Raw genomic sequence first — 25,233 nt, 5'->3', positions numbered from 1 at the left:
AACCGGAGCGACAAATCACACGCCGTGTACGCATCCAACTCCGACTGCCGGGCATGAGAACAAATAACTAGCTATCGATATCGATAAGTGAACGCGAACTCTAATCTTAGCTTCTAACAATGAAAACACTTGTAGACAACATTTACTTTAACAATGTTGGACCGGTCATCATTAGTAACACGGAAAGCGCAATAATGGTGCGTTCGGTCGGTCCTCGTCGAGTTTACCGCCAAGAAGTTGCATTCGACCTGACAACAAAGCTGGTAAATTCGGGCAAGTTTAACCACTTTTGGCGTATCGCTGACCTCAGCCTGTCGTTAACAGACGCTGGAGAATAGCAACGGTGTACCAGGTTAATGGTAAATATATGTATGGGGCATGCCCCGCCAAGGCGTAACTTGGCTGGATGGCATACCTGCCATCCCAATAGGCTATATCCATAAAACTTGAGTTTATTTATCAATCATAATGTGTTTCAGCAGAGTTCCCAAGTTTGGTGAGGACATGACATTTATTCAGTTTTCGGGTGGATATGTATTTTTCTATGCCGCCGATGTCAAGACACAGTAGTGTTCTCCTTCCATTAATTATTCCTCCATGTGCAGCAGTGCAGAATCTGTAAATGGATAAACATATCACTGTTGAGAAAGTAGGAGTGCTTTGCTGCAATATCACGCATATTGTGAAAACCCCATCACACAACAAAACGTGTAGCAAATTGTAAGAAACAATTAATCTCAAGCCCGTAAAAGAAGCCTCACTTTTAAATTTGTATTAAATTCTAATTATGTTAACGTATATATAGAAGTTGTTTTATTTTTGCTTACGATTTAATGCATTCAGTAAACTGTCTTCTTTACATCGTCAGTTCAGAGTGAAACGGTGGCTGTCTAGATAATAGCTCCTTCCGTGGATATGCAATGCTCAAAAGTAGGCTGCCTACTACATCACATCTGCGTTCAATTAGCTTTTACTTTGTAGTCATTATGCTGTGCGGATTTCTTAATGTTATATATCTGTGTACAATGAATTTCAGAATATCATATGTTGGTGTAAACTGAATTTTTTGCTCCATCAGTTCAGTTCACACTCAAATATCAAAATCGATCTTCACCGCATGCAGTCGTAAAAATAACACAGGGGAGACCTCTTACTGCATCTGGTTTGACACTATAGCCGCGTTTCCACCGCAGGAACTATACCCCGGAACTAGGAACCTTTTGAGGAACTCAGTGCGTTTCCACCGCAGGAACTAGGGTCTAAATTTAGTTCTGGGGGCTTTGTTTTACCCCCCAAAACGTTCCTGCTCGGGGGGTAGTACTTTCCGAAAGTACAGGAACCTTTTGGGTGGAGCTTGCAGCGCTGAACATTTCTGATTGGTCGAGTACTCGTAGCATTTGTGTTGTATTTATTTTCCGCCATTACCCGCCATGTTTGAAAATATGCAGCGGCAAACCAATTTATTTTCATAATAACAAATCAAACTTGTATGTTATGCGGCGCAGTAGCCTACTTTTGGTTATAGCCTGCCAACGTCTTGGAATTATAACGTGTGCTCTTCTGTTCTTTTCTTGCTTTAGTATTCGTTTTATAAAATGCTAAGCATTCGTGCTGGGACACCATATTACGTAGGCTACCAAAACATTCAAACGGATTAATTCGGTTGCTGAATATTTTCTTCCGGATTTTCTTTGTTAGCCCGTTGTAATTGACTCAAAACGTTTGATACAGTTATGTGAGGTATGCGGTAGTTCTGCATAATTAACATTGGTGATACAGTACAAGCAAACTGGAAATCACCTTCCGCACTTTTTATCCGGGTAAAATAACAGGTTAATTCTAGTAATCTTCCCTTTAGCTTTTTCAGACTGCCGTAATTTTACTCAATTTTACTGCCATTTTTCAATTCCACGAAAAGACCAGGAAGACTATGGACTCATTTATGGTGCATGGTTCGCATCTGGAGGGCACACTTCGCTGCTCGGCTAGCAGTAACTTCGAAGGAAAGCAAACGGTGGCTGTACCACTACTAATTTACATTTTTACGCAAGTCCGAGTTTTCGTTCTATTCTTGTCATTTTGCGATTAGCCTATATGGAATTGACGACGAGAAAGTAATAAAACAGCAAATTGTTTACAACGTGTGCATGTTTTCTGCTGTTAATGAATGTGTTTGAGAGGATATATGAAAATCAATAAATACAAAAGTAACCATATATAGTCATTGTTGGTAACCCGTTGTATATAAGTGGAATAAACCCCTCCGGGCTGTCCCGGTTATTAGAAAATAATGTAGGCTACTTCGGTGGTAGTATGGGGTTACAGAAGAATTCATATGACAGATGGACCGACGACAACGTCAGTGGGCTAATTTGCCTAATCTTCGCGGTACTTTAGACCCCGGTGGAAACGCAGACAACCATTGGCTGAAGGAACCTTTTAGTTCCTGGTAAAGTAGTTCCTAATTTTGGTGGAAACGCGGCTTATGACGAGTTGAGTTGGAGGAAGGAAGTTCGACGAGGGAGGGAGGGAAGGAGGGGAGTGACGAAGGATAGGCTCATCAACTGTTGGCTACCCTCTTCCGAGCAGCGGAGTACGCAGGTCACCCAGCAACAAGCGGCATCAATTGCGCCAACAGGTGAGTCACCAGGAAACGGACGGCTCTAGGACCAGGACTACTGCGTTTACCGAAGGGGTTTTCCATTCAGAGTGAGGCATCTTCGGTCAGACGTGCGGAACAAAACGCGTTTCTATAGCATAAAATCGTAGATTCACGACGGAGGTCGACAGCAAGTCACAGCACCAGGCCATTATTAAGGTACGTGAGTCTGATCACTGTAATTCTCAAATAACTTTAATAATCTTAAATGATCAGAGCAGAATGTATCAAGTAATTATAGCTTAATCGTCATTAGAATTGTTCGCTTTTAAATTGGAGTTTTTAAAAATGTATTATTATTATTTTTTACCTCGAAACAAACATTTCTGCGATGGTTAGGCTATGTGATTGGTTGTAACGTCAGGCTATACTTACTACTACTATGCTTACACATTTACCGTCACTTCGAGTGAAATCAGCATACTTTAGGTTTCAAGAGAACCCAACCACCTACAATATTGATAATGAGCAAAATAACCTGTAGCGTACCTGATTGACCTCCCATTGGCAAGTGCATTTTTGTCCTGTCGTGATGGAGACGTAACACGTTAGGATCCACAGTAATAATTCTGACGTGGAAACATAACGGTTTTGAGGGACTGAACCCCGGATAGATGGTATGACATAAATAGGTATCATTATGTTTTTGCCATTGATCCCGCAATTTATTAATCAGGGGTACTACATGCCAGTTGCCCTTTAAATGCAGGGGGTCTTTAATTTCTCCGTAAGATTTGTATCCACCAAATAAGATTGAATTCAGCATCTCTTGCCTGTATACATTATATATTATCTGAGCAATTTGTATTCTATAGTGCACTGAGAGTCGGTTATTTAATATTTGCCTTCACGAAATTGGTAGGCTATTTGGTATGAGCAGTGAAACTTGACTGTACCTTGGAGCGACGGGTAGGCCAATTGCGCATGTAGCCTAGGCACTACTTTTACGCACACGTCTAATTCTCGGTTTCTGTGACAGTTGCTAGCATATGCAAAAGTTAAATTCTGTTAGCGATGAATGGATGGGATGGCTACAATCAGCCATCACTTTTTTGGGTTATTTTTAAACTGTGCGTTGCAATAAGAGTACGGTTTATGGTGTTCATGCTTATGTAAGTAACATAGAAATGTTATATTGTTAAATGATCTACACATATAAACATGTATTTCTTTCTTGGTCGTATCCCTTTCCATCTAGTCACGACGCAGCACTCGGTTAAAAACCTAATGTAACCATTTTCTCCGACGCCACTACTAAATGGTATGGAAACTAAAAAGGCGGTTGTACGGCTTCAGTGATACTTGAAATAAGCCTTAGTGGAATAGCACATTTAACAACAACGGGATACTCTGTGCGTGCTACAGATAATGTGAACATCGCTATCTCGCTGTTATAACATTGATCTTGCTTACTGCATTGTTCAGGTCCGTATTCCAGAACATCACGTTCATCACGTAGGCTTGCAGCGCTGTTGGTGCAGAGCTGTAATAGAATGCCTGCACATCCTTCCGTGAGTCGTGAATCTAACTAGATTCGTCCCAGAAATATACCATACCAAAGGATTAACGGCGATTAGTTTAAAATTAAAAAATTATTTGTCTTTCGAAAGGTTAAGTGCAGTCACGTAGCCGATCTAACGTTATATTGCTTAGCCTACCATACTGCAGGGCTGTCCGTATTCGTACAGTCAGGAGGGCTTTATATCGAACTATTATTAAGCAATGCTTTCACTTGAAATGTGTGGAATTATCATATATGACTAACTTAATTAGTCTGTTTTCATGGGATTCACCATACGCCCCTATAGTATTCGTCTTCATATTTAATTTCAGCCAATGTCAATTGTAACAGCAAGATGTTGTAGTCTACAAGCGCAGCACGTTTATTTAAGGAAAGCGAAGTAATCCCAGAAAACTACAAAGCCCAACATTCTTCACCTTGTAGTAGTACGTGCCACCGGCCGCATCCACAGCAGACGGTTAGCCTACTGTAATAATTTCCGTGGCGATTTTTAAACAGTCTGTCGTGTGGGGTCTTTTAGTGATTGGTGTTCCAGATGTAGGTTGAACAAAACCAGTTTTTCAATCGTACTGTCACACACCGAAACACTGGTCGAAGTGAACAAAAGATGGTTTAGTGCGTTCAGTCGAATGAATCCATCCGTTTTTCTGCATTTGAGTGCGAGCTGTGATGGCGAGGGTATACACGATTCCACATAGGCTACGCTACAGAGCAGCCATTAAAACGCGTTTAAAATATAGGCACCTTCACAATCAATTTGTGAGATTATCCCAACATTAAATGTCTTTAAAACACACAGTTATGTTTTACCACATAAGAACAATTTAATTGGCCCAGTGTAAAATAGTTACATGATGACAATGTTGTTTTTGTATTTGAATTCAGTTATAAAATGTAGTTCACTAATCCACAAATATTTTGTTATTTGAAGAGCACAATGAGTCAATACAGTGGTCACTGTAGCAACATAAAAGGCTTGTCACCAGAGCTTTGTAATCCACTGAAACAAGTGATACTGTAATCCATTATCCCTACATTTAAAAAGTTCAGTTGGGAGAACCTTTTTTTTTTTTTTTTTTTTTTTTTTTACAGTGCAGGCTGGAACCAAATTTGAATTTCCACCAGGGTATGTATGTCACTGCACTTAACTAAACAATAAATTACACTTTGGGAATGAAAGATGGCCTACTTCAAACTTAATACAATGTGACCACTTTCTCAGCATCAATTCAGCCTCAGAGTGGCTTGGTTGGCAATGGTGCCCACTAAGCTCCTAGACTGACTCCTGTGGACAGTGCTGATTAAAGTCTGGGCTGCCATTAGGTAACTAAGAATCAGGAGGCAGGACACAATTAGCTTTATCCCACTGGGGTATGAGGAGTTCAAGACAACCAGCCTTGCATAGGTTACTGAGGATAATCTGCTCATTCACCAAGGGTGGATGAAGCAGCCACTAGCTATTCACTATAGGCAAACACAATTTACAAGTCAGGGATATGTCTCTAACCTCGAATCAGCGCTAAGTCTCCCCAGATATACTGTAAGGCTCGTAACAGGGAAATTATTGCGATGGTCCTTGAACCGAGGTGAGTGGATTGGAGATGAACAGTGCATGCACTTCAGCTGTTGTGATCCCCATTTTAGAGACAATTAGATTTTTTGCAAGCATCAGAAAAAGAGCATGATTATTAAGAGTACCAAAACAGCTGGCATATATTTGTTTGGAAAAAGAAGATGCCCCATTTCAGGGCACCATAATGTTTGGACAAATGGCTTCACAGGTGTGTCTGATTAGTCAGGTGTGTTCAATCACTTATTTATTGCAAGTATAAGAGAGCGTACAGTATCTAGTCTTGATTCTAGGCTTTATGTTGCTTTTGGAGTGCGTGAGACAAAAATCTATGAATAAAAAAGTGCTGTTATTTCTGCATGGTGAAATACTAAGGCAATCAAAAAATCTTCTTCTTATTATTATTATAATAATTATTATTAAGGAAGATGAAAGACCTTGCATGAAGATGCATCTACATGACAATCTGAAGATATTTGAAAATTTTATTTTGTCACATGGCTCCATAGTCCTGGGCTGGACTTAAACACGAGAGTTTTACATTGCTGTTTGTAAAAAGCACTAGTAAATCTACATAGAGCCATGTAAAAATTCTGGCTTTTTGTGATTTCCTTCTTGCAAATTAATACATTGTCTAGGATGGCTTGCACTTTATCATTAAGCTGCCCTTGCTTTGGCATAGAGAGTGCGGACGTGCTGGGGCTCTATGAGATCTGAAGTGATGCTAATTGCTGTGGACAGAAGACTAACCCTGAAATAGCTCAGCATAGGCCACTGCTTGCTAGGAACTGGGAGTGAAACTGGGGAGCCTTTCTTCTTTGTCTATCCTGCATAGGCCACCTCAGCATATTGAGGCCCTTGTTTTATTACTGCTGAATTTATGGGGTGATCACTGTATACAATAGAGCAACAACCTCTATGGCATGATGACTGATTATTTCCCAAAATCTGATAACAGTATGCAGTCTTTGTTTCTGTTGTCAAAAGCACTGATGCACCTCAGTTAAAAAAAAAAAGTAAATTGACAGGCATTTGAAGATTAGGTGGTTTTCTAGATGTATGAATCTGAGATATCGGTCATCCATTTATTTTCTTTGGTACATACTGTGTTTCCCGATTTGGTATTATTATATAGTACTGCTGATACTCCACCTATGATGTTAATGTGATTAGACTATTTTTATGCCATTACTCATTTTAATTTCCACAGTGAATAAAATCAATACCAGGGAAAGCAGTAACTGTAGGGAGCAGGAACAGGAAGAAGCTGCTGCTTATTAAAGCAAAATGTCTGTCCTAGAAGCTGAAGTCTGCATAGAGTATTACACAATAATAATTCCTGAGGATGAAGGGAGATTGTTTGGTTTTTTGTGGGCAATACTGTGAAGCTTTGTCAGTTATGTAGTTACAGTACTCATAGAGACAACTGGTGAAGGTAGAATATGTGGGTGGGGGGCACGCAGACTGTAGGACCAACCATTTTACCTTTTTGATTAACAAGTATCCTCTTTATTTGGGATAAGACTGGATATAGAATAGAATAAGGTATGCTCAAGTTTTTTTATAAGTGTTTTTTTCTTCTTCTTGGTTCTCACTTGTGCCACTTCACTGCATGGCAGAATGAACATGAACCTGGCAGGTATGCTTTATGACAGGCAGAATGCTGGTCCAGATGAATGAGTGATCAAGTAGCATGCTCAGTTAGAATAGCTTCTCATCATCAGCCCTAAAAGCAGTGGCATCAGCTGGACCCTGTCACCAGTAATATTTGTTGTGTTTGAGGACTGGGGCAGCAGGTGGGTAGTGGCAATTTCCATAGAAGGAGCACAGTAATGTCATTAGGAATGAAGAGGGGCCCCTGAGGCAACACAACCATCTGGATGACTATAGAAGTCATGCTAGTAAGACGGTATGTGGGACTTCTAGATTGGGAACAGTGGATAAGGGGATCCAGAGTTGGCAGGAAAGACAACTAGCATGAGCACAGAGAGGTAAAGGAAGAAGGCAGCCTACTAGTTTGCACAGTGGGTAAAGGAACAGCAGTTACAGTAGCATCAGCATGGTGAAGTAAAGGAAGAAGGGCAGCTAGCATCAGCACAAAGGAGTACAGGAGGGAGACACACAGCTGTAGTTGTAAAGTTGGCAGTGGGTAAAGAAAGGGCAGTTAACATTGAAACAGAGACTCCTCTGTGGAAGATGGGAAGCTAGCGTTGGACTGACTTGATGGCGAAGGACCTGGGGGTTCTCAGAAGCCAATGAGTGCCGAATCACAGGGTGGATGTGAAATATTTCAGCCACTTTCTGAAAGCAGGATATTAAGGAATGTATTAGATAAAATATTTTTTGTTTACAGCTTGGTGCACTATATTTGCATTGTGAAACTGTATGGAACAGCTTGAATTTGCATTTTCAACAGAGCCTACTGCTGTTGCTATTTTTATTTTAGTCACCAAATAAAATCATGTCCTTAAAACAAAGGTTACTTTCCACTCTCTGCTTATAGAGTGTTAAGACCAGGATGTATTGTGTGTCCAAAATGGCCTTTGCTAAAGGCAGAAAGTGATTCCACACATGCTGTGTGGCCGGCTCAGTCTGTTTTGGCAAGAAAATGTCAGGATGTTATTTTGGGAGGGGCATATTAGTCCTGGGGTTGGGTCAGACCAGGGAAGGTGTGGCTTGGGGGGGTCAGACCTGTGTCAGGCACTGAGGGATGCCGAGGTGTACTTCACACATATGTTTCCATGCAGAGAGACACACCAAGCAGCTGCATCAGGGGTAGGTTGCTCTTTGCGTTAAAAATATCTTTACGCTTTGCTTTCTAATGATAAAAAATAACTTTCTTTCCATTATGTATTTAACTAGCAAAAGATGCTCAAACACTTTTCTGTTGTTTCTGTTGGATGTTTCATGCCATTTTTGTGTGAGGATCAAAATCAAAGACATGAAAGTTACAGTAAAAATACCACAGAAAATAGAACTCTGGATTGACAGACTAGGCAAATTTGTTTGTCCCTTGACTTTATAAGTTGTACCAATATTATAGTTTCATAACCACAAGCTACAGCTACTTTTATAAAGTGTCTGGGACATGCATTTCTAATTCACAAGATTAACAAAGCTACTAACATAATCAGATTCTGGTGCTGTAACGGCAGATGTCACTGGCTTTTGTGCATTATCTACCCATCCAATACTGTGTCAGGTCAGCAATGTCAATTGGACAATTGTCATACGAGTCTTGCTGAAACATTTAAAAATGATATTCATGTAGCCATGTTCCAGAGGTTTTTTTTTTGTTTGTTTTTTGTATCATATGAGACTATAGTGATAAGCAACACTATATTTCTAAAACTTTGAAGCATCGTTTTACACAAATTATCGTGGGGAATAATAATTTTAAATTAAAAGAATAATAATCTAACATTACATAGGTTTGAATGTTCTAATTTACCTTGATGAACTGGGATTCCCCAGCATGGTAGCTGAAATTCGATAGTTGTGTAATGCATTAATATTACTGAGAATGTAACTTATGGTAAACCGTTCCGTTTTCAGTCCGTAGTTCATTTAATGTGATATTACCTTCTGCATGTATATTGTGTGACACCTTTCAACACTTCCTCTTCAGCTTCCTGAGAAACACACTGTCTATTTTTGGATACTATTGAAAGGTCCAGCAATGTGTCACTCTTAGGTTTCACAGTTATTCTTCCATTTATCATTTAGCCAGTTTACTCTGGATTGAAGGGGGGGAACTGCATTGAATTCCCCTGTCTCCTACTCCTGGCTGACAGACAAGCTTCTCAAATGCAGAAAAATAATTTGGCTAGCTCTTGTCTCACTTGCTGACAGCTTGGGGGTCCACAGCCAAGACAGAGGAAGGTGAGAGAGACGTGAGAAGTTAGGGGTGCTGCTTGTCCAATTTGGGCTTGAGATTTGCCCATGCACTGAGCCTTCTCTGGGCAGCTTGTTAACATGGCGCCCACTCCATGGCTTCAAGGGCCAATGGGATGCTCCAAAAGACCAACGAGCCATTTATTTTATTGAGTTTATAATTAACCTGAGTGCCTGATGAATGAAATGAGGTTGAGGGCCAGGAGGGGAGTAGGAATAGGATGGAGTAGGACATGGGAAGCAATGCTTATGCACACAGGCAAAAAGGAAATTAAATATCATATAAAGGCCTAGCCAGATAAGAAATGCCTTGGAAGAAGCTGTATTAAGGCTTGTCTTGTCATATAATATCTAACCTCTGAAATCCCAGGATTGTGAATGTAAAAATGTGTAAGCAACATACCCAGGAGCATCTCCCATCATGTAACAAACTGCAGCTTGTGGAGTCACTCCCTTCCTCAGGCAATCACTTGTTCAATTGCATTCCTAGGGTTGCAAAACACAGTGATTTCTGGTACTGTAGTTTTACAACATACATTGTACCCACCTACATTATGTTTTCCTACAAACTGACCTATAAACACAGAAAAAGACTATTGTAAAAAAGCTGGTAGGATCATTTAACAAATAGCAAAACAGGACTTTTCACACATTCACATTAAAAGATGTGTGTTCAGATTTCTTTAAAAAAAACAAGTGTCTGGCTGTAGTGATAATGAATAATTAAAAGATTAATGTGAGAAAAGTACAGCTTTCATGTCATGGTATTTATATGTGTATATATGTTTTACCATTTTACAGAACCAGCTCTTTCCCCCATTTTTAGCTGTGAAAAAGTAAGTTAATAGATTACTGGCAGGTATTAACTGTTGCTCAGGTGTTTTCTTTTGCATGGATAGTTCACACATAAAAGAGCAGTCTAATTTTGGTTTTAGCCTTTGTTTTCATCTGTGGAGATAATATTTAGAGTTCAAATGCAGAGACTGCATTTGAAAAGCAACTAATTTGCAAGCTGAGACAAGAATTCATTAAGGATACCACAGAAACTGGGTACATCAAGTACAGTAGTTTGGAAAGTCTTAAAAAAGAATGAAACCACTGGAGGATTCAGAAATAAACACTGTACAGGTCAGCCAAGGAAGAAAACTTAAGTTGATGACAGACAAATGTTGGGAGCTGCTAATAAAAACCCTAAAATTATTGTCAGTGACATCAGCAGCAGTCTCCAGAGGGCACGGGTGAAAACATCTCAAGCCATCATACACAGATGACTTTGAGAGCAGAATGATAGAGAATCGAAAGGCCAGATTAGAATCCATCAAAAAAATACAGATGGACCAAACCCTTGCCAAAACTGATGGAAAGCTAAAAGTGTGGAGAAAGGAAGGAACAGTCCATGATCCAAACCACCCCCCTCTCAGATGCAGATGCAGATCCCTTCTGATGCAGTGAAGGCCTGGAAAAGCATTTCCAATGACGATTCCAAACGACTGGTGATGTCAATGGGTCATACACTAGATGCAGTTATTGCATTTAAGGGTTATGCAACCTAACTATACTTTATTGCTTTGCCTCAATACAACATCAGCTGTTTCTGTAAAATGGTAACACATATACACATGTAAATACCATGAAATAAAAACTGCTTGTCTGTACTTTTGCCTCACATTCATCTTTTGACCTTAAATCAAAATGCCTTAAGTATATAGCAAAAAATTCACTCAACTGTTCCCATCATTTTGGAAGACACTGTATATCTCAGCCACTGTGAAGGTGACCACAGCTAGGGAAACTGATACAAACAAGCCCAGAGTTGAATTTGTATTGCTATAGTGAATCAGTGGACCAGCAATATTCACCATATACACCTTACAATTACACAACATAAGAAACAGGATCTCAGCTGACAGGTACAGAATGGCTGTGTTGAAGTCACTGGCCACCTAGTGTACACACCCTGCCACTGTCTGCTGTGATAGCTGTAGCCTGGAAAGAGGCCAGATAAAACATGGAGGGAGCACTCTGTGGCTGCAGACCAGACGCACATAAATAACATTACATCTACAAGGCTAAGCTGCACATGGGTTCACAGCCGCAGATGGATGGTATTTCATTAACCGGGCTGTCGATTATCTCATGATGTATGGGGCTGTAGCTCCTCCACACATACAGTATAAGATGTATGAAGAGACGTTAATATAAAATCTTAAAAATAAAACTTATTTCACAATGTGCGCTATGTAAGGCTTATTAACATTGTCAGCATTAACATTGTCATCTCTAAGCAAATTCCAAGGATGATCATTTTTTTACTGGGCTTTTCTAAAAAAATAAAAAAGAGAGACTTTAATTTAAAAAAGTGAAATGCTTGGTTAAAAGTTTAAAAAAAAATGCTGCCTAAATATGATGCTGGTGTATAACTTGTACTTCTGGCTTTGTCTTTGTACAGAACTAGGTGAACCTCAGAGAGCATCATGGGAGGAGTCGCACTTGATGATGGCCCCAGTGGGGTAAAGGCACCAGACGGGGGCTGGGGGTGGGCAGTCTTGTTTGGCTGCTTCGTCATTACAGGCTTTTCCTACGCCTTTCCCAAAGCTGTCAGCGTCTTCTTCAAAGAGCTGATCCGGGAGTTTGATGTGGGCTACAGTGACACAGCCTGGATCTCCTCCATCCTGCTGGCCATGCTGTACGGCACAGGTCTGAACAGCCTTCCCTCAAACAGCAGGGTGAACCTGCACTCTCTGTATCATACAGTATCATTTTTAGGCAGTTCAAGAGCAGCTACATTCATAATTATTTTGTCATGAGCAACACTGAAGCACTACATTTTACAACATTGACTGGAAAACTTCTTGTGTGTCCACAGGCCCTATCTGCAGTGTCTTGGTGAATCGGTTTGGGTGCCGCCCTGTGATGATGGTGGGGGGTCTCTTTGCTTCCCTGGGAATGATATTGGCATCCTTCTCCACCAGCATCATTCATATATACCTGTCCACCGGCGTCATCACAGGTGAGTCTCACCTTAAGAACATGCACATAAAGGCATAAAAAACACTCACATACTGACACTGTACCCACCCACACATACACCTTGAACCTTGCTGTGTGTTCACTAGGAAAATACTCGGTTTGAAAGATTTGTGGGACACAGACAAATGTTCAATGTCCAATGACATGTCCAGTGGCTGTTGGCCTGTAACCTACACTGTACGGTATGTCTGGTTTAGCATGAAAGTTCAGTGTTGTGCTTGTGGTCTCATTCCAGGCTTAGGACTGGCCCTGAACTTCCAGCCCTCTCTCATCATGCTGAACAGGTACTTCAGTGAAAAACGCCCACTGGCAAATGGCCTGGCTGCTGCGGGGAGTCCGGTCGCCTTGTGCTGCCTCTCCCCACTGGGACAGGTGCTGCAGCATGCGTATGGCTGGCGGGGGGGCTTCCTCATCCTGGGGGGGATATTGCTCAACTGCTGTGCCTGTGGAGCCCTCATGAGACCACTGGTTCCCCCCAAAAAAGTGGAGGAACCAGAGGGCCAGGCCAAGGTCATAGAGGAGAAGAAGAAGCCAAAGGCCAAGCTTCTGGACTTCAGTGTATTCAAGGACAGGGGCTTTCTTATCTACACTATTGCGGCCTCCATCATGGTGCTGGGCCTGTTCGTGCCGCCTGTCTTTGTGGTGAGCTATGCCAAGGAGCTGGGCAATGAAGACACCAAGTCGGCTCTGTTGCTGACCATCCTGGGCTTCATTGACATCTTTGCCCGGCCCACCTGCGGTATTATCGCCGGGCTGAAGTGGGTGCGCCCGCGCTGCGTCTACTTCTTCAGCATTGCCATGCTCTTCAACGGCATTGCAGACATAGTGGGTTCCTTTTCCAAGGACTACAATTCCCTGGTGGTCTTCTGCATTTTCTTTGGCATCTCCTACGGCATGGTTGGCGCCCTCCAGTTTGAAGTGCTGATGGCCATCGTGGGCACAGAGAAGTTCCCCAGCGCCATTGGCCTGGTGCTGCTGATGGAGGCCATCGCTGTGCTGGTGGGACCGCCCTCTGCAGGTCAGTCCTCACTTTGGCTCATTGGAATATCGATGCTACTTCTTGCACCTTAAAGGAATGCAGGTGCAAAACAAACAGTACAAGCAAAGCGCCTTGAGGTCTGTGTAACGTTAACCATTTTTTCTTGTCTCGCAGGGCGATTGCTGGATGCCACCAAGGTCTATATGTATGTGTTCTTGTTGGCCGGGTGCGAGGTGTGCCTCTCATCCATCGTGCTGGCCACCGGCAATTTCTTCTGCCTCAAGAAGAAGCCCCAGGAGCCGGCGATGGGCGAGATGGAGCTGCTCAACAAGCCCCCTGAGGAAAACAGCAAGGCCATCGAGGGCACGGAGAAAGGGAAGGAGGAGCAGGAGGAGCCCGACAAAGAAAGAGAGAAGGAGCCAGAAGAGAAGGAGCCGGAAGAGAAGCAGCCGGAAGAGAAGCAGCCTGAGAGCGCAAAGGTGGACTCTGCAGAGGTGGAGACCTTTCTGAAAGACGGCAAGGAGGAGAACGGAGATGTGGTCGCCAACCCTGAGACGTGCCTGTGAGGACCCTCATCGCAGGAGAGACTGTGACAGTGGGAGCAAAGCAAAAACATTTCACAACCGAACACGAAGTTGGATGGGAACCCCCTAAACAGGTTAGGCAAATAGATGCTTTACAATCGGCTGTATTTATTTTAGGTGTTACATAGTCGTATGCTTTCGTGTGCTCTTTGGAGCTGCTTCATATGAGAGGACAGACACGCTGAAAACACACACTGAGAATGAGGGACAAATTCCACCCTACAACTACAATGAACCCACACTGTTAAAAAAGCAAAAATGTCTCCACGCATAAAATGACGACTAAGTACACCTGTCTCTCACTGTATCACCTGCTGAATGTGCCAAGGAGTGGCACATCCTATACAGAGTTTCAGGCTTTGGAGAAACCCACAGCACTTGAGCACTTAATTTCTTCTTTTCTTTCAGGGGTACTCCACCTTAATCACCTATACCACGGAGCATTCTGTTTGCCAGTGGAATGCGAATGGTGGTCAAAGTGTAGGAACATAGCTGGACACATTTTGACTTACTATAACGCACACTTCTCAGTTCATTGCGATGTGCTTTTCAGCCTCAGTTATAGCGCACGTGCATTTTCGAATGAATTGAGCAAGAATAATCTGTGGATGGGAATGCAGGTCCGTGACTGCTTTTCTTGCACATGCTAGGAAGATTATTACGGTTTGTGTGCGGAAGATAAATGTGAGCTTATCTGCATATTTGTGGTACACAAAAAGAGATTTATTGTGCAATTTATTGTGACTTGAGCACAGTGCAGGGATTTCTTTCACACTGCACAGGTTATGAAAAAGCTCTGATTACTAAGGAATACAAATGAGGTTCTGAATGTGATGTTATGCAATGGCTTTTTATTTCATGAAATTAACATCTGGCATTACAAACAAAGGACAAAGGTCAATATGACAGTTCAAAATGAATAAATGAACATTTTAGGCCAGTACATTCATAGTTAAGGCAGGAAGTGGATTTTCATTTATTAGGCCTATGTGTTGTTGCTTTTGGGGTCATAGATCATCATGCAATGTTTCTTCCTACCTCCTCACTGCGTTAACTTGTGTGCATTACTGTGTGCAAAGCAGCAATCTGGCAGCTGAAGTGACGACCGCCCACATTTCTCAGATCTGCCATGTTTGTCTCTAAAATCTCATATAAATTTGGACAGACCCTTTTGTGTTTTTATATTTGTCAGGAGAGTGCTCTGACATTTTTAAAAGGAAATAGAAATCTGGGAGCCTGCATTTCACAGTTTGCATGCATGAAGAAGGAGATTGGGCAGCATGTAGAATCTGTTTTACCTTTAATAAAAATGACTCCAAATGCAGTTTTAGCAGCGATGGGTGTATGACCGGTGCAGTCAGGCTCATTTCGAATTGACCGGAAGTTTAATACATGTGACATATAAATCACCTTGAATCCAAACAAAAAAAACCTACACAGCACCTACTATTGCTAAACACGAATATTTGAAAGTCTTTAATTGGACCAAATCCCAGATGCCTTTGACCGCCGATTGCAAACGAGTCTCTCATTCATTACTGCCTTGGGGGAATGTGTGACAGCACTGCTTAGTGTGTCCCTGTTTTACATCTGACCTCCAGCAAAGGAAAAGACTCTTTCCCTCGCATTATTGGTAGTGCCTTATATCTGTAATAAATACGTGGAGCACGCCATGCAAAGGAACGTCGAGTAAAGATAAAAAACTGAATGATCTTCATGAATGTCCCTTGCATTTTATGAACTCTTTAGATTGCACAGCTTCATTCTGATCTCTCATTTAGTTTAACGATGGCAGCCCATCTCCTTTCTCATCCATTCCCAGTGTCTGGGTTTTGAAAAAAAGACTCAGTCAACCAAACACAGCCACCACGATCACGTCACATTCTAGTATCTTACTGAAGCTTTTCTGTAATCAAGACAGCCCATTGGGACCATGGGGACCCATGTCCTTTATGACTACTGGGCAACCGTTCATGTTTTTTCAATAATTGTCTATTCATTTTTAGTTTTGAGCTATTTCATTGCACAAGTTCAGAGTGTGTTTACTCGTATTATGTGTGTCCTGTATCTTTATGTTCCATACAAAAACATTTCCAGCTGCATATGCCATCACATGGTCACATCACTCATCCATTCACAAACCAGTCCGTTCCAAAATCAAAATAAGTTTGTGTAATAAACTGCCATTTGCACTTGTGTACCTTTGATGTTTCTTTATAAAGGCTTAACCTCCATTCTATACCAGCGTTAGTGCACATTGTACTGTATGTATGTGTGATTGTTGGTGTAAAAGAGAAAAATCGGTGTCACTGTATTGTATCACTGTGTTATACTATGATACGTATTACTGTAAAAAAAAACATTTGTCTTGAATTTGCGAATGGGAAGGAGGGACGTCCTAAAATGGTGATAGCATCTTGAGGTATTTAATGAAAAATTAAAAAAATATATCGCCTTACTGCCATAGGCTTTTATGTCGTCAGCAGTAGTTCCACAGCCTAGAGTTGGTTCTGACATTTCAGTGGGACCAGCACTTATGTACAGGCAATAAGAGAGGCTATATATCTCTGCCCTGTCCCCAAGTGCATTTCAAATGAATCTAGTACCACACTGTCAATCAGGAAAATGGCTGACTTACAAATGAAGGTAGACACACCTTGTGAAGGGAGATTAAACTAATACTGTCTCACCCTCACAAATTTGTTAACATATGTATCAATGGTAAAACAAGGGTTTACAAATGTGTATGTGCTAACTACTGCAATATTTCAGTATTTTACACACATACTCACAAAAGCCCATAATTTCAAATTCAAGTATTTCTACAGAACACTGGATTATGCTATTGTAATGTTGGAATGTATCAAATTAACTGGGGAGAGCACTGGTATTTGCTTATATAACTCCCTATAAATTAGCAATATTGAATTTTATTTATTACTTACATGTAGCGCACAAATAATGATTGTTGCCCTCCATTAATGAAGCCCCACTACAGTATTCTGCTTTCAACACCACTAGCTGGACCCCCACACCCAGGGCCTCCCTCCCTCTCAGCGTCCACACCTTCCTGGCTATAAATGGGAGGAACTATTGAGTGTTGTGAAGTTTGTATGAACTTCTGATCTTTATTTATTATTGTTTTTTAATGATTTTATTTAAAGAAACTAAACCAGGGAGATTTGTCAAGTGCTTTCCTGCAGCCAGGAGCTCCCTGTTTGTCTACTCCATTGCAAGAAGGCACTTTACAATCACCACATCAGTAGAAGAAAGTATATTTTTACCTGCTTAAGCTTGTTTCAAATCTTCTCAATAAATTACTTCTGTTGAGCAGATGTGTGAGTGCTCTTACTGCTGAGGTGCTGGTGTCTCTGGGCTCCCACAGCTACCCATAGAGTGAGCCTATGGGTCTACCCAGGGGTCTCCCTCTACCCTAGAGGCTCTACACTCTACACTGTACTCTACACTGAACGAGGAGCCATTTTAAACCTTGTCTGGGTACTGTACACCCTGAACTGTTCTTCACATCTTAACACCAACACACACAAGGGTTTGTGTTGCTTCAATTGATTTCACTACCTTTTTTTTGCCCCTAAAGGCCTCCCCAGTTTACCTCATAAGCATACACTCATAGGCAATGCAAATGCATGAAAAGAATTCCCCCATTGCCCGCAGACATATGCATATACACGCTCCCACACGCACAAACACATCCGTCACTGTGACACACCCAGTTACAAGCACAGTATGCTGCTATAAAATACGACAGGGATCATCATACATAACACATTTTAATTTGATTCTTATTTATGCACAACCGGAGAAATGTGACCATGTGCTTCAGCCCTCCCTTCTTCAGCCAATCCATTTTCACTAATAGCAGGATGCGCAAATTGGCACGTTTACATGCAACCATATTGCATGAAAAGAGATAAAGAGATTTGCACCAGATAGATGCACTCACTAAATGCATTGTTTTAATGGAATAATACACCATTGAAAAAATGTGTCTTCCACTTCACTAGCAAAGAGTGTAGGCACTATGTAGAGAGGGGAAGTGAATGATAACAGGTCATAAAGTACCTCCTGCAAGCCGTGTTCATCAGCTACCAGGGCCTCAGTCTTTGGAGGGCCTCTGGTTAGCTGACAAAGGCATACGCCCCAATCCTCTTACAGGATTGTGGCAGTATTTACAATGTGGGGCAGCTGCAATCCCCCCGCAAGGCTATTTAGATGTCACCACTCAAAATCAAAACAAGAGCACAGAAAAGGCCACAAAAATAAAAGCAAAGGAATGTCATCAAATATATGCCTTTCGTAAGCAACAGAGCTTAGTTAATGGTGGTAAGGAGTACGTAGCAATTAATTCAGAAGCTGAAGCCTTGCATATTTACAGATCTGTCTGTTGAGCACAAGAGACCACCCTGAGGATGTAATGTGGGTTGTGTAGACTATGAATCTGTGGTCCCTCTCTGCTGCTCTTGCTGTCTGTCTTTCTGGGCCAACTGCAGTTTCAGCGCCTGCAGCTGCCCTGGATAACTGCCCTGCCACATCACCATGGAGATGAAACACAGATCCTCGGCACAGAATGATCAGCTTGCTCGCTTGCTCCCCCGCCCCACCTTACTACATCTCCATCTTACTACAGTGACGGTCACTCCCTCTATATTTCTTTTGGCAAGTACTACAACTCTCTCTCTCCCAGTAACCCATGTGATGATTAAGCCTGGTTATTTAATATGATTTCCTTTGATTGGAGAATGGGTGTTTCCTAAAGTTTTTATCATTATTCATTATTAACTCATTCATATTCAATGTGCACTAGTTTGCTCAAAAACACATTAGTTAAATGCAGTCTCTGCATTACTGAATACAATACCTGAAGGTGGACGGTGGCCCTCACAATTTACAGAGGTCTACAGTATCTAAACTGAAAATATCAGGGAATGAATACCTGGAATCTGCACACATCCCCTAAAAACAATTAATTGTTTCAATAAAGTTTGATTTCTGTGTGATTTCACATTGAATGTGTAAAAGATGACCAGAAACAGGGTGGAAGTTGAATTAGCCAAGAAATTCACAGCTGAAAACAATGTGGCATGTGAACACCAAACACAAGGCACTCAGTGGTTTCACAACTTCCTTCCAAATAAAATGATGTGGGCAAGGCCTTGATAAAACGTCAGCACTTGCCCAAGAAAAATGTAATCGAGGGTGTGGCCAGTTGTTGGCTCTGTGAGCTGCTGCTCCTTACAGGAAGCAGAAGTGCATTTTTTGGAACATGACTCAGGACACAGCTCACAGAGGACCAGAGCATTAAATCTCCAAAACCACTCTCCTCCTCATTCATTTCTCCCAATTTTTATCTGACCTCCTCCATGTTTATTTAAGTGTTTCCTTCTCTATTATACACCCCCTCAAAATACCTCATAATTTCTGCCTGTTTTTTCCTGTTTTACTTCTATTCACAGGATCCTGCACAAATCCGCTTATGGTCAGCTAGTTAGCCAAAAGCCAGTGGTTGCATGTTCCTTTGTTCTTGTATACAGCCAAAATTGATAGAAAAAAGTCACACAGAAAAGTAAAACAATCATAAGCGGGTGGATACAGGAACTGCTGGGCAGTGAGGTGAAAAGTCCATGAACATGCAATGGTAATCAGTGAGGAAACTGGAAGGACAGAGGTGGATATAGAAATCATCATGGCAAATGAATTGTGAGTATGCTTCTCTGTGTTAGGACTCTGTGTCAATAAATGTGGGTGTTGCATTTTAAAACTTATAATAATTAATAATCATTACTTTTATTTAAATAAATAATATTATTTATTGAAATAATAATAAACAGAACTATCCAGTGTCTGGCTCATTTGGTTAAGGAAACATTCCAGTGCATGAATAGGCCCCAAGACCGTATCAACGGCGACTGTGCCTGGTGGAACAGAAAGCCATCACATATACCTTAGCATCTCTTTAGCCTCGCCTAGGGTTAGGTTGAGTCGGAGGATTCATCATTATCAAGCGACCCCCGCTGGCCAGTTTGGGCATGCCACGCTATTTATGAACTGTGTCACACAGGCTTGGCTCTGCTCAAGCACGACGTGGGAGCTGCGTTCTGAAAAGAAGTAGGACTTATATCTTTGCGTGTTTGGGAGCACAGCACGCGCTTGTTTCCGCCCTGCCGAATTTCAGCGCTATTAGTGGTTTGAAAAAGAGATTTGGATAATATTTCATTTTTCAGCTGTGAGGATACCTTGAAACATATTTATAACCTTGTTCCCAACGACAATTGGCTTAGAAACAGCTTTATTTAGCCTGTGAAAGATTTAAATATAGTCTAAAGATGGGCTTTGTACTTCAATTTTGATTCCAGGCCAGAAAGGAATCAATGTGAAACAAAGGCCATTTCCTGTAGCCTAAATGTTCAGTTAATGTTCAGATTCGGTCTGAAAGCTGAAACAGTACCCACGCAAATCTTTAAGGACCAGGGCTTTTTGGTCGTTTTGGTCGGAAGAAAAACGCATTTTTATGAATTTATAAGGTCCAGATTACAGCTGGAGCCACATCAATCAAATTTCTGTAGAGGGAGCTGAATTATCTGAATTTTATACAGGATTTAAAACATCCAGGTTTTACAAAACAGCACATTTTAGCTGTATTTTGTAGTGCTGTTGTGATTACTTCAGTAACAATGACAATGGAATATATTGTAGCTGTCAAGTCTACTGGCTAGTGGCTATGAAGTTGGCCACTTAAATATTTGGAAATAAATCGTTTTTCATACATGATCTTCAGCTGGAAATGTGTAAAATAAATGTAAATGAAATGTAAAAATTGACATTTCTGCACAGTTTTAAAAAAAAAGAACAAATGGTTCACAATCCCATTTAGAACATATCTTGTTTTTCCTTAAATATCTAAATTTGTCCAACAGCGCCATCTTTTGGCGAACAGATGTGGTTACTTTACTCAAATATTTACACCACATTTCTGCAATGTTCTGTTCTGAAGAAATGCAAACACATGACACAGATCAGTCGTTCTGCTGAACATTCTAAGCAAAGGAGTTAATGGAGAGCTAGGTTAGAATCTGCGTTAATATCTGCGTCAAAATGAAATCACTGTCGATCAAGCAAAAAAGCTCACACCAACTATGCCACAGAAGTGCACTCTATTTTAAATGAGTTTCAAAATCTGTATTTGCTCTTGTGATCAGATAGTTTACTGATAACTACAAACCATATTACTGTAGATTCTTCTAGAACTGTCTACCTGTTACAGACTAATACAGTACATTTCAGTAAATACTGCAACAGGTGGGGGTGCTGTTTGAGCCCATACACTGAAGGGTACTCAGGTAATGCAACCAGGAGCCTGGTATTGGCCATTTATTGTAAACATTGGGATAAAATAAAATAAAAAGCACCTTTAAACTATAGCAAATATTGTATATCTGGTTGTAATACAGATGCTAAATGCAAGCTCACCTAGAGCTCTTCTAACTGCAAGAAACCTATTGGTGTAACCCTAGATGACCAGCTCTCCTTCTCTAAATGTAGCTGAGTTGAGAATGAAATCCTAAGAATTTTCCCCTTCCTTACCATCCACTCTACATAGCTTGTAGTCTGGGCCCTGGTACACTCACACCAGGACTACTGCATTTGTCCTCTCACTGGTGTTGGTATTTGCACCACTAAACTTCTTGCATATAATACAGATTGCAGCTGCATGACTGGTCTCCAGTCTTCCCAAGCATGCTCATGTCACATCCTTCCTCATCTCACTCCACTTTGTACCTTTTAAAGCTGGCTTCCAGTTTAAATCCTTGGTACAGGACATTTAAAGGTGCAGTTTCACCATACCTCCAATTAAACTCCATACACACCGTGGCCAGATCTCTGTTCTGCAACCTCATAGCAGCTATCTCTCCCCTCTATTTGTGGTCATTTCTCTCAGTCAGAATACCGGTCTGTCGGCCCCACAGTGATGGGACCTACTTGACAGTGGCCAGGAGGACAGCATAATCTTCCTGACCCCATTCATTTTGATTATGGTAGATTTTTAATGGTTTTATGTCTTTCTTTTTTGAGAATTTTACAGATGTAGTCTCTCTGCATGGTTCATGGTTAGCATAGTTAAGTAGCATTTGTGCTTTAGCGATGTTTCTTATTAACTTGGTTTGGTGATGCTGTTAACCAGATTGGTCACAATTTCTAATATTAATCAGGTGAATACACTTCTGTTGCTCTTAAATTGGAGGTTGTTCTGGATAAATAACAAAGCAATGTATACATACAGTATATACACATTTCTTTCAAATCCTAGAGTTGTGTAAGATGTCACAAGTGTACATGCTTAACCATGTTCATAACGGCAAATGTAATAAATCAGGCCACATGATCATCTGCGCGTGACAAGCAATGCTTTCTCTGGCTGCATACTTTGAGGAGAAATAAGGCATACACCTGAAGACAGGGCCAAGCTCCCCCCAGTTACTTTCCTGGTGTATGACATAATCAACAGTGGCTTTGCTCACGGTTCTAGCATTTCTCTGCAGCAAAGGAGAGCCAAACTTTTAATCATAATGTTCTGACAATTAGTTAAACATTAGTTTGGATGACAGCTAGGAATGAAATTGGATGGAATTAATGCAATGTAACTTGCACATTTCTAGCACTTTGCAGAAGTATGTTCTAAAACTGCAGAGAACGTCGAAGGAGAATGTAACAAAACGTAAGGGGTTGACAGATGGACTTCTAATGTTCATCTTTTGTGACTGTAGTTGCAGTTCCAGTGTGAAAAAGCCATGAATAAATGCATGACTAAATGTAAATTGACCAAGTAGTGTCAAAGCTACGGCTGCCATTTTATTTTAGCAGCTACCACATACCTGACAAAACGTGTTACGGCTCCAGGAAGTACTAATCAGGGCCTCCGGGTTTCTCATGCCGTAAAGACACTCGTTCCGAAAACCGGCTACGGCCGGAGGTCCGCAATGTCGAGACAATTGGCTTAGCCTCGCCGGTGACTGAGAGCGGGTATGCCGGCTAGCTTCGTTGCTCTCGTTGCTCGCTAGCAGCCACTCCCGGTCAGACCACGCGCCTGCGCACGCACAAACCACATATGCTGACCTAGATGTACTTCCAGACTGGGCAGTATAAAACAGAGACTGTAGCCAGCAGTGTGGGGGAAAAAAAGCGAGAATAGGCGTCACGTGAATCGAAGTCACGTGCCTGCCCTAAATAGGCGGGAAGGGTTGGAAGATCAACAGGTCAGGTTGAGTTCCGGTTTGGGGAACTAGGGGATAAAATTTGAATAAAATATTAATTTAAAAATAAAAGCACTATACGGAGAATTTATTTTACCGTACCATGGCCTGCTTTCAGAAACAAGACCAAGTCAAAACCTAGTATATGGCTGGACCGTCAATTGCTGTAACGTCATAACTCGGCGGACCAATGGTGTAACTTCATCACTCAGTGACTCGGCTGTGGCGGTACATCCAAAAATGGCCCAATTCATTTAATTGCCAGATTAACTCTGGCCAGGGCCTTTCATAACCTCTGATCACAATACACACAATTAATCAAAGACAACAGTAGAAGTACTTAATTTATTTACACAATTTAAAGTACACAAATACAGTGGCAATACAAATGAGGAAAACTCTTACAAGTCTAGGTTACCATAATTACACAGGATACAGCAGAGTGTGATGTCAGGAGGCGGGGCACGACTGGCCAGGATGTGAACAGAGGGCTGAACACCAGAACTGTGGGGAAAGTTCAGGAAGAAACCAGGGAGGGAGGGAGAGCAGCAATGCACTGCTTCACCAGCTGGAGATATATTCATTACATACCATTACAGATACTTTCAAAAGTTCCAGGTCATAACCCACAGCTCCAAAAAGCTGTGATCTGCAATTGCTGATCTAAATCAAGGAGGACGGCACAAAAACATTGAGTACACCTGCTGGAAGATTTTACCAAAACAAAAACAGAGTCAATTCTTGTGTCCGACTTTGCATTAGCAATTTGTTGAGACCGCAGACAAACAGCCATCAAGGCTGGCACTGTTTATGTTAAGAGTACTTTGCCATCAAATATTCTATAGAATTCCCTGACAACAGAAACCAGAGATCATCCAACTGTACACTCTCCCTACACAAGTGACAAACAGAATCCAGAGATCATCCAAATGCACCCCCTCCTCCACAATAGTGAAGTAGTCACTATTATTAACGTAGCTTGATAAGGATATAGGCAGCCTGTCTCTCACTTATTCCACAAAGTATTACCTAACTAACCAAACATGCAAGCCCGCACACATAGCACCGGAAGTCCTATTAGAGGGTTTTTACAGGTACTGATAGCCTTTGTAATGCGAGACATCCTTTAACCCAATAAATCACTTTCAAAGTTACAAGCTAAAACTTTAAAAGAAAAAAAAAAGTTTACATATAAATGTTTAAAAACAGTCTACGCTGACAGGTGCTGGATTTCTGCTGACTGGGCCTTGTGGTGTGGTGATCCTCTGCCATTAAGATTTCCAGAAGAGGCCACTTGATTAACGAGCATTGAGACAGGAACACTCAAGTCACCCAGCTCAGCTCAGAGGTCCCGTCACTCACAGCAGGGCTGGGGACTTCAGCAAAATCCAAAAAAACTAAATCAAAAACATTTACATTTCTATAATACACATATTTCACAGTTTTAAAATAAAAAATAATAAAGGAATGCAATGTACTGTACAGCAACAGTCAAGAGAAGTAGGCATTTGACAGCAGAACAGGAAACAAAACCCTCAAAAGAATAACCCAAATAATGCTAAATGAAGAAAGATTAACAAAACCATGACTTCAAGTTGCAAATGCTGGTTTCTCAATGAAGGTTTGCAGTTTTGTTTCCATGTGTCCGTTCATGACTTCACAGAGCTAAACTGAACAGCAGTAATCACCAGAGCTAAAACACACTAGAGGGTTTGATGGGAAACCA

The 25,233-nt window shown here is 41.4% G+C and overlaps 2 protein-coding genes across 6 annotated transcripts in view; one reads left to right on the top strand and one right to left on the bottom strand.

The window, feature by feature from the left end:
- The window catches only part of ccdc57 (coiled-coil domain containing 57), a 58,115-nt gene extending 34,772 nt beyond the window's left edge, over window positions 1-23,343 (bottom strand). The window contains exon 1 of one of the 2 annotated variants that reach the window (XM_035405603.1): window positions 23,130-23,343. Coding sequence is in view for 1 of the 2 variants with exons in the window: in XM_035405602.1 (XP_035261493.1) it covers window position 4,073 (1 nt within the window). In the remaining variant the exon portion in view is untranslated. Of the gene's footprint in view, window positions 1-4,072; window positions 4,461-23,129 lie in introns of those variants that run through there. The other variant, XM_035405602.1, reaches the window with a different exon arrangement.
- slc16a3 (solute carrier family 16 member 3) lies at window positions 2,530-17,568 on the top strand. 4 transcript variants are annotated; one of them, XM_035405606.1, is made up of 5 exons: window positions 2,530-2,638; window positions 12,095-12,342; window positions 12,512-12,655; window positions 12,911-13,693; window positions 13,829-17,568. In XM_035405606.1, the coding sequence occupies exons 2-5, from the start codon at window positions 12,120-12,122 to the stop codon at window positions 14,218-14,220; spliced, it is 1,542 nt and encodes a 513-aa protein (XP_035261497.1). In that variant the 5' UTR covers window positions 2,530-2,638; window positions 12,095-12,119; the 3' UTR covers window positions 14,221-17,568. The 4 variants fall into 4 exon arrangements, with proteins under 4 accessions (XP_035261497.1, XP_035261496.1, XP_035261499.1 ...); XM_035405605.1 differs by having other exon boundaries at window positions 2,571-2,818; XM_035405608.1 differs by lacking the exon at window positions 2,530-2,638 and adding an exon at window positions 3,635-3,771.
- Window positions 23,344-25,233: the final 1,890 nt, after the last annotated feature.

Source organism: Anguilla anguilla, chromosome 2 (assembly GCF_013347855.1).
Source record: "Anguilla anguilla isolate fAngAng1 chromosome 2, fAngAng1.pri, whole genome shotgun sequence".
Classification (NCBI taxonomy): domain Eukaryota; kingdom Metazoa; phylum Chordata; class Actinopteri; order Anguilliformes; family Anguillidae; genus Anguilla; species Anguilla anguilla.
Note: the sequence above shows the minus strand (reverse complement) of the source record. Positions and strands in the feature narration are given on the sequence as shown.